Below are 16744 nucleotides of genomic sequence, written 5' to 3' on the forward strand. Positions count from 1 at the left end.
TTGTTATCACGGAGATATTTAATACGGGTATAAAATTTAAGCCCGTTTTCTCTTCTGGAACAATTAAATTAATTCATATTGACATATTGTTATCCTCATTAAATTGTTTGAATCAATTTGTGTATTTTTTTTTTCTTGGTTGCTTTCAAGGGTCAAAGAAATTTCCAGATTTTACTTTCCAGCTGAAAACTTTATGGGTTGAGGAACACAGGGCCAATTAGAAAGGTTAGTAACTGAATTATTTATTCTTTTACAGATACTTTATTGTTACAAATATAAAAAGGGAGATTCTTTTTTATTTAATTTTTTATATTGTGTTAAGATTTATGTGCTCGTGATTCATGGAAAATGATAGGTTTCTTTTGGGTCTTATTCATGAATATCTTGTTCCAAAAAAGGAAAATTTGGTATATTTAGTTTACTCAAGTAGTTGGTTTTAGATAATGTTGCTAATCAGATAAGTGGATACAACAATAGCATTTATTCGCAGTACCACAATTCACATGGAAACAATCCACTTGCAAAGTCGTCTACTTCGTATATGATCCGGGGTGATTAAATTAATTGTATACAATATGCTCGATCCTAACCTGTTATATTTCCATCCCAAAACCATATGGCTATAGGAGGAGTAGCCCCTTAGCCTTATAAAGTGTTTAACTCTTTCTTCTTCAACCAATGTGGGACTCTTACATGTGTTACTTGGTGGGATATACTTCAACACTCCCCCTCACATGTAAGGTCCCTTTAAACTCAAGGATCACTTGATCCAATTCAATTTGACCCAGAATACTTAATGTCATTAAAGGTCCCAAACCAATCTTGGGCCTGACAATATACACAAGCCATTAGAGGTCCCAAACCGTGGGCCTGGCTCTGATACCATGATAAACGCGGGCTTGGGCCGCACCCGCAAACTAAGAGAGAGAGTCCACTTCACAAGACCAAAGGAGGTTCCATCCCAAAGCACGAGCCACATTTAAAATGTGACGATGTTTGCGCTCAACTCTACCATTCTGTTGAACCGTGACAACACACGAAGTTTGATGCAGAATGCCCTTTTTAGCAAAGAACAACCCCAAACTCAGAAATTCTTGGCCATTATCACTTCGAACCACCTTCACTTTCTTACCAAATTGAGTCTTAGCCATAGCACAAAACTCACGAACCAATTGAGAAGCTTGATATTTTCCAACCATCAAAAACACCCAAGTAGCACGAGAAAAATCATCAACAATAGTGAGGAAATAACGAGCATCACAACTGGATAAAATCTTATTCGGACCCCAAATATCACAATGAACTAAATCAAAAATTCCAGATGCTTGATTCGTACTCAAAGGAAAAGAGTTGCGGGGTTGCTTCCCCATAAAACAAATATCACAATCAAACGAACAACCAGAAGAACTATTATGACCATGAGTACTACGAGAAACTCCCGGAAGAGAACTAACCACTTGCATCGATGGATGACCAAGACGCTTGTGCCATAACAAACTTGCATCTGAAATTACCACTTTGTTTGCCTGAGAAGGTCGAGCACGAATCGGACGGAAAATATAGACCCCATCGCACTGCTCCCCCGCTCCAATCAGGTTCCTCAAACTGCGGTCCTGAATAATGCATAGCTTGTCAGTGAACATAACAGAATAAGATTGTTTTTCTAACAATTGAGACACAGACAACAAGTTGCATTTAAGAGCAGGAACATAAAGAACATTATGAAGAGTTAAATTATCAGACAATATAACTCTCCCTTCTTTGGTAGCATTAGTGCTCTTCCCATTAGGCAAACCAAAGCACCCTAGACGAGCACCACACCACGCACTCACAAACAAGAAGTGCACTAAGAAAACCGAACAAGAATTAGGGTTTGTGAGCCCTAATTTTAACCAAAACAAACAAATTTGAAACCAAATTGATTTCGTAAAAAAAAAAAAAAAAATCAGAAAATTGAAGCCCTAATCTCACAAATTTGCGAAATAGATAATTAAGCGGAAGAACAAACCAAGATCGAAAATTTCTCTAGAAATTAGAGAGGCTCTGATACCATGTTAAACTAGGGAAAATATTGGAGAAAACGGCTTAACCTTTGTATTGATATTACTCACATATATATACACAATACATAACTTGCCTAAAACTCCTAACAAGATAAACTTGCCAAATATACAATATTAACATAAATATAACAACCAAACTCTAATAAATATGAAGTAATTCAGTAAAGAGTATTATATCATTTATCTGGAAAAAGGTTTATCCATCTTTTTTTTTTAGTTATGGAGTATGGAATAATTTTCAACAGGATTAAACAGTGGAGAAAAAAAAAAAAAAAAAAAAAAAAAAAAAAAAAAAAACAGAATTATCTTGTTAAAAACTTCTAATTGTTCTATTAAATGGCCTAGCCCAAACTGCATTAAAAGCATTTTGGTAATAAAGAAATTCAGAAAGGCAGGCCCAAATCCAATTTCATTTTAAATTGACTTTTTTGTCTGTATGAGGTCGGTAAACGACTTGTATTGTTGCGTCACACACTCACACACAACCAGCCAAAAATCTATACTCAATGGGGTCGGTACATCAGGAGGTTGCAGTATTAAACTCCGTTAGTGACGCTTTAAATTGAGATTCTCTTACCTTGCTAACTTGGGTGAAGTTGACTTAAAAAAAAAATTCGATCTGATACGACTCATTCTGCTTACCTATTAAACATTAAAAAAAAAAATTGAAGCCATCTGGTCGGCATGTCCAAGTATTCTCTCAACTTTTAAAGACCACTTCACCTATTCTTTTGGTTCGTTCTTTCATACAGTACTCCCTTTACCTCCTTTTGTTTGCTTTATAGAAGGAGTACTTTTTTAATTTTTGGTTAAATGAAATCGCGATAATATAAAGGTAGTGGTTGTGACTTGTGAGAGAGTAAATTTAGGTTCCCTTTTATCTAAAAGTAGTATGGGGCAAAGTTAAAGGAATAGACTAAAAAAGAAAATAGAGCAAAGATGAAGGGAATTTTTTCCATCATTTTCTACTTATAGTCTAACTCTAACATAATCGCTACAACTAATCTATACTTTTTTTAGTTATTTTTTATGTTTTTTTATATTTATTTATATTTATTCTTTATATAAAGAAGACAATAATATCCCTAATCTAATAGAATAAGACGAACAAATAAAAAGAATATAATACAAACAAATTGTAACAAAAGGAGTATGCGATAAATTGATAAGCATTAACATAGCCCGGTGCAAGGATGGAGCTACACAACCATAAAAAAAAGGATTTGGATGATATGTCCCAATATTGACCATAAAACAGTACGGTATAGTGGTTAGACAATAAATAAGAAAATGAAATGCACTAAAATGATCCATTAGATTTGTTGTAGTCATTGCATGACAAAAATGATAATGTTCCATGAAAAAGATATTCACTCCTTAATTAAAAGCGTGTCATTAAGCATATAGCCTCCATTTATTTGGTGGGGGCTACATTCCAAGCACCCAACAACACCATTAAAAACAAACACGCCTGCCTTGCATGATTGACCTCTTTTTTCTTTGGCTTTTTTGCTTTTGTTTACCACTAAATATCTTTTATGATTAACACTCTTAACTCTTAAGCTTATATTATAATAAGTCTGTCTATTTCATGCATGTGAACTTTAAGTAAGAAATTGAATCTCTTCGTAAATTAGATCATGGACATATATGCACCATATTCATTGTATTGTGTATACCCAATAGAACACAAGTGCATACATAAAAGAGCATGAAATGATAAATGTTGTTCGCTTGAGCAATAGTTTAATACGGAGTATAAAAGTACTCCTTCTGTCCCTTAATTAGATTCCTTTTTCTCTCTATTATGTGAGCAATAAATGTTAGAAGTAGGAATCTAATTAAGGGACGGAGGGAGTAGCATATTACTAGTTATTTTATCATAATATCATGTTCTTTTAGGTACGCACTTGTGTTCATTCAATACACAGTGAACATCGAGCACATGTATTCATAGTGCAAGACTTTTAGAAACACTTATCCAAACTAAAGAAGATCCCAATAATATGAGAATCTGATGCTTCAATGTATGACATAAGCCAAACTTCGGCCTTCAATTATTAACACTATCTTTGTGTTTACAATGATTAAGATTGTATGTAAAATTATACTCATTTCTCAGTACAATTTCACATTGGATGCGCATAAACCAGCACCTTCTCTAATATCAGAAGATAAGGAGATAACCACATCTGAATCAAAAATGAAAAAGTAAGTTACATCGAAACTTCAAAGGGTAATGTATAATAATAACACTTCTTGATTTCCCTTGAATTGAACGTTGGACTTAGCCTCTCGCCATCTTGAACACCAGACAGCAGATTACAGTTAATCCAACGGCGAACATCCGGCCTCCTATAAGGCCAGTGAGTGGAATCATCATAGTAGTTAAGTACTTCAAGTTCCCATATCTTTCCTTGACCATTTCACAGGGCTTAGAGAGTCTGTTATCAAGTTGTAACATCTCAGTCAAGCAAGTATTTGCAACATCCAAATCGGCAACTCCACACTCATCTTCCTCAACCGATGATGTTGTTGTTGATCCCTCTTCCTCGCTTATTTCCTGCTCGCACTCTACTTGTCCATCATCCTCCTCCAAATCAGTTTCAGTGGCTTGACTACCATCAGGAGTATAGGCTGCATTGTTTTCTTTTTCGTGTTTATGCTTCTTTTTCTTATGCATCTTCTTGGGTACAAATTTCTTCCAAAACTTCTTGTTTTTCTTACATTTAACATCATGATCAACCAATTCAGACAATTCGGAGTCTTCACACCCCTTTTCTCTTCCTTCCATAGCTCTTTTCTCCGCTATCAGGTCACTATATCTAACAGGACCACTGAGATTCAAGCTTTTCGGATATTTGGAATCTTTCAATTCGTGGTCTAAGATCTTATACATGGGCTTGTTTTGTGATTCTTCCTCAACCAACAAAGAATTATCCTTAACAAGGGTGCTATTATCCCCACTACCTCGCTCGATTTCCCCCTTTGAAGAAATAACTTCTCCATCATCAAATGCTCGCTCATCATCCTTATTCAAAGCATGATCACTTCCAACTTCTGGCTCAATTTCCCTACTCGATATATCCTCACTTTGAACTTCATCTTGATCGGACTCACTACTCGAAAAGCGATCATTATCTCCTCCTTTACGAACTTCCCTCCTCGAACCAATAAGAAGAGACCTTGTCAACACTACCCTTCTCCCACTCCTAGCCCCAAACTCCCTCCTTTGTTTAGAACAACACCAATGTGGCAAAATTCCTTGCAACTTCCTCTTAACATCTTGGCAAGGCTTAAACAACGCACAAGCCGAGTTTCCGGCGTATTCTAATAAGATCAACAACGAAGCACCAATTGTAATCCCAACAACAAACCACTTTGTATACAAGGCTACACCCACAACCAAAGCCCCCTTCAAAATCGACATCGAAACGACATTCTCACACGGTTTTAACAACCCAAAACACGGTTTACCAACATATTCTAACAACATCAACAACAGAAACCCCAATGTGATCAACGCAAGAAACCACCGTTTAGTATATAACACAACAGCAAGAACAACCGTTCCCAATAAAATTGACAACAAAACTAAAAAACTCGAATTCAAAACCTTGAAAACCTCTCTTCTCTCCTCATCACTACCATTTTCACAAGAATCATGATGATGATGCATATCTACAACAGGGTTTTCATGGGCAACACAATCATCAACAAATAAACCGTTTTTATCAATCTGAGCAACATTTTCTTGACAATTTTCAACAACTGAGCAACTGGAAGCATCAAAATCAGACCCAGAAACAGAAACAGAAGAATCACTCACCGAGGGCAAATTTGGAAAACGTTGTTGTTCATCAACATCTTCTTCATTTGTTTTCTTCTTCTTCTTAGATTTGTGATGCTTTGATTTGGGTTTCTTCAATTTATCACGATTCTTAACAAATATATCAATCAAAGAAGTTGGAAAGCCAGTTTCAACAACGAGGGACCCACCTCGTTTAGATTGGAGGTCGGCAACAAGCCGAGAAATCCGATTCCCTTTCTGATTCTTCCATAAAGATGGCATGATTAATCAATCACACAATCAAAAATACAAGATACCCAGAAAAATTAATCTCTCAAAATCCCAGATTATTTGGATATAAATTCATCCAAACAAGGAACAAGAAAGGGGATTATTTGGAAGAAGAAAAGATAACCAACAAGAAGAGAGAGAAAGAGAAAGAATGTGGGAAGCGAAAAAATTGGGGAAAATAATGGGAAATTTAAGAAGCAAGTGAGAGTAAAGTGTGTGGGTTCATGTGATTTTGATTTGTTAAGAAAAAATTGGAAGGTTTTTTAAAGAGGTGATGAGGAGACTTTTGAAAGGGAAAGGTTGGATGGACACCTTCTTACTTGGTCAAAGTTAAGATTATTTTCTTAGTTTTAAATTGAACTCCTTTGAAATAGGACATCAATGTGTATGATTATTAATTATTGGTGTTATAAAGCTAAATAAGTGGGGGGTGTTTTGTACTCATCTTTGCTCTATATAAGGAAGGTTTGAATTGTCTTATTTTTGTGTTCGAGTCTTTGAAGGGATACAGACGTTTAATACGTTAACGTGAAGATTTCATCGGGTTGTGTTGATGGTCGAGTTTAAAAAGAACGGGTTTGGAAAGAACGCGATTAGGTTCAAAGATTGATTCATGGGTTAGAAAAGTTTGATGTTTAGCAAATGAAAATGATTGAAGCCGACAACACGAATTTGTGCATCTATACTTCAACGACAAAGGAATAGATAACACTAGTTAGAAAAATATAGGATGAGAATTATCCACCTGATTTTTACTTGTTTAAACTTATCTTATCTTAACTTATCTGAATTTACTTGGAATTCATTTTAGTTGTAATTTGAGCTTGGGTAACCCTTATCAAAACTTAACTAGCTTTTTGGGTCCGTGCAATGCACGGATTGTTTATATGTATATAATATAATTTTTAATTTTATAATATGTTTTTTATTGGAAAGATATTAAGTTGGGGGAAAGTGAACCAAACATTCATTCATGTGTTGAATTAAAGCTAGTGTATTTTTTTTAATATGAGAAAGGTTAAATGAGATAACTTGTGGCATTGGTGAAAAATTTAATTTACATGTGGCATTATGAAGATGATGGTTTGTGTTTTTAAATACTAATAAAGTATAGAAGTATAGATATAGATATAGATTTCCTAAATTAAACTTATTTGAAATTATTAGACTTGAAATAAGTGAAAGAAGGTAAAAAGAACAAACCCTAATGCAAAGTACGAAGCATGTATATAAAAGTGTACGTTGTATTATAGGATTTGTAGGATTTAAGCTCAAGACCAGCAAGAAATGAGTTAGAAAATTTATCTTAATCATCTTTTGATTATGTTGACTATGAGATTTTTTTTTTTTTTGTTTTTTTTTTGTTTGGTGCAACGAATTGAGAATATCTAAATATGTATTATGATATCTTTATGATGTTTTCTTTATATACTTTACTCCCTCTGTCCTTAAACTACATTCATACTTCTAGCATTTATTCCTCACATAATAGAGAGAAGTAGGAATATAATTTAGGAACGGATGGAGTACATTTTAGGGGTTGTAACTTAATTAATATAATTTGATTTTTCTTTTTCTTTCTTTTTTTTTTTTTGAGTTTGCCTCATCCGGTTCACCGGAGCTTAGCTCTGACTGCATCCGGATCCGACCCGGGTTGCACACCTGGCTTATGGTGGGCGAGTCTCCCAATAAGGATTTTCTGCATTCAGTGACCTCCCTTAATTAGCTTAAGTGACATCAAGCTACTTACCACTTGAGTCAACTCTTGTTGGTAATATAATTTGATGTTAAATGTAAGAACCCTATGTATTACCTAGGCCACATAGAAACGCCCTAGCATAAATAACTAATTTTGTTATGGTTCATCCAATATCCACATCATCATAGGTGTAATGAAATTATGTAGCTCCTCATGTTTCTTGATGAAGATATATTGATATAATATGTTTTTTGGATTTGTTAAGACAGATCATCAAAGATTTTTATTGGATGCGTTTTACGATGAAGACAAATAAGCCGACTAGGGGTACTCCTCCTGGATATTTAATTTGTAATCAATTGAAACTATATATCTTCATATTACATGCATTCACATATCTCATAATAAATATCAATAGAAAGATTATAGATTTAAATTATTATATTACGAAGTCTATTTTTTTATATTTTGAGCTTCGTGAGTGTTTGTGGTGTCATAGTTGTGGCCTCAAGGCTTCAATCTTCAACATCTCATTGCTAGTATATGGTTGTCGCATGTGGAAATATGTAATATAATCTTGCTCAATCATATAAAAAAAAAAATGCATTATCTTATGGAGTATAAAACTAGTTAGGAATTAATCATGCTTTTACTGAAATATTGTATTTAAGTATTTCAATATAGTAACATACCAACCATGCTTTACATAAATGGCAATTTCATCCCAATATTTTATTTTTTGATTGACAAAGTCAATTTGAATTAATCCATGTGATACCTTAATTAGGCTCCGTTCTTTAGAGCTGCTTTGCTCTGCTCTGCTCTGCTCTGCTGAAATCTGCTCTGCTCTGTTTCAATTTTCTCTGCTCTGCTTCAATCTGCTCTGCTCTGCTCTGCCTGCCCTGCTCTGCTCTGCTTAAAAATAGTACTTAAAAATAGCTGCTTCAATTTTCTCTGCTCTGCTTTGCCCTGCTCTGCTTCAATCTGCTCTGCTCTGCTCTGCTCTGCTTCAATCTGCTCTACTCTGCTTTGCTCTGCTGAAATCTGCTTTGCTCTGCTCTGCTCTTTAATTTTTTTTTCTTACACAATTATTGAACTTTTTTTTTTTATTTATTTTTTTTAAAATTTTTGTAAGGAATAAGGAGGAGTGATTTCATTAAATAATACTTCGTAATAGTCATTCTACAATCATCCCTTAAGAGATCTAAATTCTTAATACAAGAATTAACCATCCTTAAACTAATGACATCGCTTCATAATTGCTCCTGGATAATTTTAGATGTCTTTGCATCGTTCTTGACGGAGCTCCATTGATGTATAGTATAGTAAAAGTGATTAAACTTGATTAAACATCGAGATTTGCAAATTTGCAAGACGATTCTTTGAAATCTGCATCCCTATACCAACAAACCCGCAATTCCACAAATTTGCAAGACGAATCTTCCAAATTTGTATCCCTGCACACGCTATAAACAAACAAACATTACTAAACCCTACCATGGAAGGATTGACTATAATCACAATAATGTTGGTGATATTTATTTGCTGAAAACATTAAATTAAAGCTAGAAGAATTTAGGGCTTACTATCGATAAAAATCGATGGCTGCCTCTAAGTTTTACTATGATGACTAGGTTTGAAGAGATAACAAAGAAATAACTCTGCATTAGTTTATTATGGAGTAGTACTTATTTTTCTAAGACTATATAAATTTGTGGAATACACAATTCTTAGACTACTTATTAGTTATATTATCTTATTATCTAATCTAAACTTATTAATCCTTATCTTATTTTAAATTATTACTTCGTATTAGATAATTTCATAAGGATACGAAATTTGATAATTTTCCTACTATGTACAGTGGTAGATCCAGGATTTTTGAATTTATTAGTCACCATCAATAATTGATCACTTGTTTCAATCCAAAAATTATATTAAAAAAAAAAAAGTTTCACCAAAATGATTTCAATGCAAAAATAGGACATAAAAATACATACTATAAAACTACTTGTATTACATTAAACTAACTTTATGGATTTTTACTTAATTGATATGTTTTGTGGAAAAGTATTAAAATTGGTTGCACAAATATAGTTTAAATAGAAACAAGAATTATTAAAAACAAATTATTAAAAAAAAGTGAGATAACTTAATAGACTGGTTATTAAATTAACAAGTCTCTTTAATGAAAAAAAAAGCAGCACAAATTAATCATTCAAATTCAGTGGCAGCAAAAAAGAGTATTATTATCTAGATAAGTAATCTCTCTTTGATATTTAAAAAAAATGACATGGTGCTAAACTTATGTAGCAATAGCATCAACAAAGAGACTGCCTATCTGATATTTCAAAGGCGGTCTCTTTGATATTTAAAAAATTAACGTCCTACTAAACTCATGTAGCAATAGCAGCAACAAAGAGATCGCCTATCTGTAATAAGGGGTCTCTTTGATATATATTTTTTATTTTTGGCTGCTGGTGAGGCACGTGCACCACTGTGCACATAAATAGATCCACAAGTCTTGAATATAATTATTGAGTTCGTGACATTTCACATAAACTCAACTTTTTTTTTTTTAAACCTTTCTCATTAATTCAACTTAATCATCTAACAATTTGATAAAATATACGGAGTAATAATAATATCGAATCTTGTTTGAACCTTCTCAAGAAATATATCAACTTTTGATAATTGCTATTTACTGATAATTAGAAATATTAATTGTTAAACTTTTTTTAGTAGCTTATTAATTGTTAAACTTAGGGCCTGTTCTCATACGTTGAAATTCAGTTCAGTTCAGTTCCTAATTTCCTTCTCTTATAACATATTAATTTCAGTTCAGTTCAGTTCAGTGAGAACAAACCTTTATGCACTGTCAATTGTGATGAAAAAAAGTTAAAAGTATGTACTGTATCAATTACAAAAGAATGGAAGAAGTATACCAAGAATCATCAAAAATAAAAGATGATGATTTTTATTGTTTATTATTTATTTAATTTAATGACAAGCAAAACAACGCCCTCATTTCACCAGGTAACGCATGCATGTAAACATGAATGGAAAAACATATTCTCGCGTGTATTCCATGTTTTTATTTTCATAATCTCTAACTCAATCAAACATTCTTTCCTCCCAACAAACCACCATCGATCGAGGGTAAGATCATCGGACATATCGTTGAAGTTAAAGTCATTATTTTTTGGTGGAGGCCAAAATGCCTAATTTTTCAAAATCTAGGGGAGAAATGCCTATAATTTTCAAAAGTCCGTAAGAGTACTCTCACTCATGGGCATTTTTTTTGCCCATGAGGAGATTTTAATGAAAACAATGAAATTTTGGCTTCCCACTCATGAGCATTAGAAAAAATGCCCATGGGGAAATCTTCAAATGCCCATAGCAATGGCAAAAATTAATTGCTACAGTAGTGTGGGCCATGGTACCAAATCAGCAAAAAAATAAAAGAAAAAAAAAATAATGTGATGATAGTAATACTTTAGGAGAGAGAAAAAATAGGAGAGAGAATAGTGTGGGTTTTTTCTTAGACCATGAGTGTGTGAGAAGTTGTAGAAAAAAAATGCCCATAAGAAAAAGTGGAAAAGAGGAGTGAGAAAGTGGGTAGAGAGATAATGACATTTTTTTTTATTTGCCCATGAATGAGAGTGGTCTAAGAGATTCGAAAATTCCAGGCATTCCCCCCTAGAATTTTCTAGTTATTTTTTTTTTGCGTTTTTTGTTTTTTACATAACTTTTGATCCCAAACTCGAATTAAGACAAATTTTATATTGTTAGAAAGCTCTAAAAATCTACTTTCCAACCCAATTGGAATCAAATAAATATAACCAGTGATTTATGACTAACCTTTTAACTCTAATTAGTTAATTTACAATTTATGATCAGCCTTTCATCTTATTTCAACTTCGCACAAATTAATCAAAAGGTGTTCTACTGATTTTATCACGAATTTACACAAATTGGCTCTGTTGTTGCTTTGTGATATCACGATTTCAATCATTTGCGGGAGGTAATTGCAACTGAAAAATAGGGTTTACAATCGGGGATTTTACGAAATCTGGCATTTGCTCTTGACGATTAGTTTCTGGGCATATCGAGGTAAAAGTTACAAGCTTTTTACTCTTTTATATTGAATTATGCAAATGTAGTTAAGTACATTAGGTTAATTTGGTGCTCTGTTTTTCGATTGAATTTTGGTTTTGTGTTGTTGTGTAATCTTGAAATTTGATTGTGCTCGTGTGATGTGTGAATTATGCAAATGAAATTTGATTATGCTTTCATTGTGAATGTGTGATACACTTGTGCAATCTCTTATTTATTTATACATCTATGGTGTGTGATGTTATGCTTATGCAGAATGAATAAATTAGTGTTGAAATTTCAGACTGCTGAGAATGTGGTTGGTATACATGTTGATGATATTGATAAAGTGATGTGGATTGACTTGATCATTGAGTATGAGGATTTATTTAGGGAAAATGGATATATGATGCCTAAATATCATAGTTTCCATTACTGCTACGACAAGAAGGATGTCAAAATTACAAGTGATAGTGATGATCCGATGTCTATGATAGATAGGTTGGGTGGAAGCAAGAAGGAGATTATTGTGTATGTTGGTCAGTTAGTAGTCCTTCTGATTGTGTAATTGCAGCTAGGAATCTTAGGGCCTATTCTGACTGAGCTAAGTTGAGCTGAGCTAAACTTATTGGAGCTAAACTGAACAAAATATTTTATGAGGAGGATATTAAGAACAAAACTGAACTGAACTTATTGGAGTTGAACTGAACTGAACTGAACTAAACTGAAAATAAGCTGAACTGAGTGAAACTTTGAAAAACAAACCTAACACATATTTTGGAGTTAGTCCACCGAAGAAAGACATTGGTGTTAGGGGGTTGATGACTATGAGAGGGAGAAAGAAGTGACTGATGTGCATGACGATGATGTTGATCAGTCATTTCTCTTTCATGACATTGCTTTAGATAACTTGCAGAGAGTGATAGAAGAGGAACAAGACAGTGGGGGTAAGAAAGGGAAAAGTAAAGCTAAAGGAGGAAGTTTTAAGCCTAGGGCTAAGAAGTTACCTGTTAGGAGGAAGCTCAATATGACACATCTATCCTAAAGTAGTACACTCTTCAAATAATACAGCCATAATTGCAAATTCCTAGATCTACAGCCTTTAGGAAAGGGTGCTGAACACATCTTACCAGTTTGAAGCACAAGTTATTACTCAGGAAGAGTTTGAGCATGGGATTCAGAGAAATTTTGAACAAGGAGAATCTAGCAGGCAAATTATGAGTGGTGATCATCAGGGTGAGCCGTGAGCCTAGTGATAATGTGTTTGACCCGAGTGGCAATGCAACCTTCCAAGCTGATGAGTTAGACAGGGAAAATGAAAGAGACTATAACTCAGATATTGAAGAGGAGCATGATTTAGAGGGTGTAGTTGAAAATTATGATGCATATGCATCAGATTTGTGGCAAACTGATCTACTAGATGTCTAGATGATGACACATATTTCAGCAAATTGTACAAAAATGGAGAATTTGTAGGAGGGATTTAATTGGGGGTAAGTTAGTAAATTAACTATTTAAAGTTAAAAGGTTAGCCGTAACTCACTGGTTAATCCCCTTTTAATGAAATAAGTACACTTAGTAAACGTAAATTAAATCTTTAGGTCCACTAGAAACTATGACAAAAAATTGTTTCCACCAAATAGAAAATCCAAATCTTTGAGGCCATCATGTAGGATTTCCCAAAAAATAGTGGAAGAAGTACTTCGTATTATATGGATTATGGAGTACAAATTACAAAATTCTTTATGCTACTTTGTGCAGATTTTAATTATTAGTTTATCTTCTTAGAACAAAATCTTAAATATGCATGGCCTATTACAGTTTTATGAAAGAACAGTGAAATTATCATTTGAATGACTGACATACAAAATTTGTTCGATTTGGTTATCATTCAGTAATGCATCAAAGGTAAGCTGTAGAATCCATTGGAATTTCTGCAACATAGTGTAAAAATCTAGGAATCGGAGGATTAACCACTTCCATGACTCCTTCCGAAATTCGTATGACATTCACCATGGACAATCTGTCCTCCTCGTTTTCTTGTATACACCAGCCTGCAACTCTACAAGCTCTGATTAATTCTTCTAAGTTGACGTTTCTTGCTAGTTCACTGTCTAGCAAGCTTATAACATCTTCATCATTTATCAATTTCTGCATGACTTGAAGTGGGAAGTAATCATTTTTCCCATTGATTCTCATAGACCAGTTTCTTCTGCCTGATATAATCTCAAAAAGCATCATTCCGTAGCTGTACACATCAGCCTTTGATGTAATGGGTGCACCTGAAATCCACTCGGGTGCAAGATATCCTCTTGTTCCTCTCATAGTTGTCAGTACTCGACTGAAGTCTCTGCATAGAAGCTTTGCAAGGCCAAAATCAGCAATCTTGGGATTATATTCGTCGTCTAGCAGTATATTCTCTGGCTTTATGTCACAGTGTATGATACATTCTCTGCACTCGCTATGTAAATAGGCCAACCCTCTAGCAATACCTAGTCCAATTTGATATCTTGTTTTCCATTGTAAATTTCCGGGGTTATCACAAAATATATGCTTATCAAGTGATCCATTAGGCATATACTCATAGATTAAAAACCTTTTTGAGCTCTCAGCACAAAAACCCCAAAGATGCACAAGATTGGAATGATGAATTGTTCCTAAGGTGCTTACCTCTGCTCGGAATTGCTTCTCTCCCTGACATTGAACCTTGAGGTCCTTCACAGCTATGTTCGCCGGTGAATTTGGCAAAGTTCCTTTGTAGACAGTCCCAAACCCTCCTTCACCCAACTTACATGAAAAGTTCTTTGTTGCACTGCGAATAGCACTGTAATTCATGAGAATTAAAGAACCCTCCTCTGCCTGTAACGTGTGTACAGTGTTTTTTCTTCTGCTCTTCCAAATGAAGACCACTACTGTGACTATTAGACTTAATCCACCTAGAGCTGCTCCTATGATTGATGAATTACTTATCGGCTTACCCTTTCTCGTCTTAATTGTAGCAAGTCCGGCTTTGATCCCATTAGTTGTAGCAAGTCTGACATAAACATCTGTTCCTGGAGAATAATATAGGCCTAGCGGGCTATACCACATGTGGCACGCGTTAATGTGATCATCATATCGTCCATATGCTTCACAGTTGCAATCTCGCATACAAGGTCTTCTGCAACCGTCTTGGCCTCCTATTGGTAGACCAATCTTCGAAGGAAGTGTTGAATTTTGAATCAGTAGAAAACCTTCTTTTGTGCCATCATAACATTGGAAAGGACTAGTGTTTACACAATCAACTGTAGAAAAGCATGTGCAATTTTGCCAGTTGTTCTGTTGGTGGTTGTAGACTGCAAATTGATCACAGTATTTGTCAGCCAACTTCCATTTGGATGGCATCCAGACTTGGGAATCTTCAAACCACACAAATTCACTTAATAATCCATTGAATCCGTCTAGGACAAATCGTGTTAAGATGGAGGAATTTGTAGGTGAGTACATGAAATAAGTTTCATTTTCATTTGATACAAGAGAGATAGTGGTGTGATTAGATAGAAGCATATCTGCTTTTCCATACCAATTTAATTCCATTAAACAAGAGAAAGACTTTCCCTTAAGCCGACAAGAACCATGTTTAGTCCTACCTTTCTCAAGACTAGCGGTTCTCATTGTCATGAGATCCATACTAAATGAGAAATCATTAGAACTATAGACTTGTCGCGTGTTAGTAAGCTTATTGAACCCGACCTTGGCACCAGGCAGCCATGTATCAGTAGGGTGATCAAAACTCTGCCACAAAATCTTGTTAGATTCTGACATACTCTTAATCACCAGATTACCATTGTCCTCGAGAACTAACTTAGTAGAGTTAAGCTCCGAGGATGATCTGCTTGACCAAATTATGATGGATTGTCCCTCGCCGTTGGTGAGTGTTAAGTTACCATTTAAAGATACCGTAGGAAAGGATGATTTGATAGACAGGGGATTTCTGATGTTTCCTGTCCACACAATATCTTGTGCAGGAAGGTTGTTGTATCGGATTACAATGTAGCAGTCGACGTATTGGCTGCTGTCGTAGCTGTAGCAGCCGTACAATAATCCTGGTGTATAGAAAGCAAGTTCAAAGACTCCATTCGTAGATGTTAATGTCTGTTCATTGGATATAGATTGACCCGAGTAAATGGTATCGGTTCCAAAAGAAAGAAAGAAAAAGAGATGCAAAGAATAAACATGCAACAAAAGCTTGGTAATGATTATTGTGCCCATGTTTTGCTCATTTGTTGTGATTTTTGTTTTTGATTTTTTTGCAGAACACAATGTAAGGATGGATTTCAGCACTAGCAAAGAGCAGAGGAGTTGGGATGTGAGTAAAGAAACTTGCTTCAACTTGTACGTTGACTAGGAACGAAGAAGCCATCAATCTTTGCCAAAGAAGTCTTAATCCTTGTAATTTTTTGCAACTTTTCAACGAGGACTACAATTACGCGCCTTAGGTACTTTGACTTCTTCATTCTTCTTGTTGGAGATACATTGATACTCTGTAGTCCCCTATTATTCTCAAAGATTGTACAAAATTATTCATGATTTTATGTTTATCTCATCATTTCTGATCTATATTTTGTAACATTAATATGGTTTTCCATAAAGCCTTCACGGTCTCTCTTTACTTTATTTTTTACCCCACGTGCTTAAATGTTACAACCACCCACATGTTCAATAGAATTCTTAAAAAAGTGTAAATTTTAAAAATGATTTTTATGTTGTTTTCGATAAATTTTGTACAAGGGATGTGACGAAGTATTAATTAGTATGGGAAGTATG

At 34.4% G+C, this 16744-nt stretch overlaps 1 protein-coding gene, 1 long non-coding RNA gene and 1 pseudogene across 2 annotated transcripts; 1 reads left to right on the forward strand and 2 right to left on the reverse strand.

The window, feature by feature from the left end:
- Positions 1 to 4091: 4091 nt before the first annotated feature.
- LOC145604882 (uncharacterized) lies at positions 4092 to 6259 on the reverse strand. Its single transcript, XM_081660865.1, has one exon. The coding sequence runs from the start codon at positions 6133 to 6135 to the stop codon at positions 4351 to 4353; it is 1785 nt and encodes a 594-aa protein (XP_081516991.1). The 5' UTR covers positions 6136 to 6259; the 3' UTR covers positions 4092 to 4350.
- Positions 6260 to 11667: 5408 nt separating this feature from the next.
- Positions 11668 to 16533, forward strand: LOC145605696 (uncharacterized). Its single transcript, XR_014105133.1, has 2 exons — positions 11668 to 11956; positions 16234 to 16533. It is a non-coding gene; the product is annotated as an uncharacterized LOC145605696 (long non-coding RNA).
- LOC145605695 (G-type lectin S-receptor-like serine/threonine-protein kinase At2g19130 pseudogene) lies at positions 13615 to 16189 on the reverse strand (annotated as a pseudogene).
- Positions 16534 to 16744: the final 211 nt, after the last annotated feature.

The sequence above is a fragment of the Chenopodium album genome, chromosome 22 (genome assembly GCF_948465745.1).
Source record: "Chenopodium album chromosome 22, dcCheAlbu1.1, whole genome shotgun sequence".
Lineage (NCBI taxonomy): Eukaryota > Viridiplantae > Streptophyta > Magnoliopsida > Caryophyllales > Amaranthaceae > Chenopodium > Chenopodium album.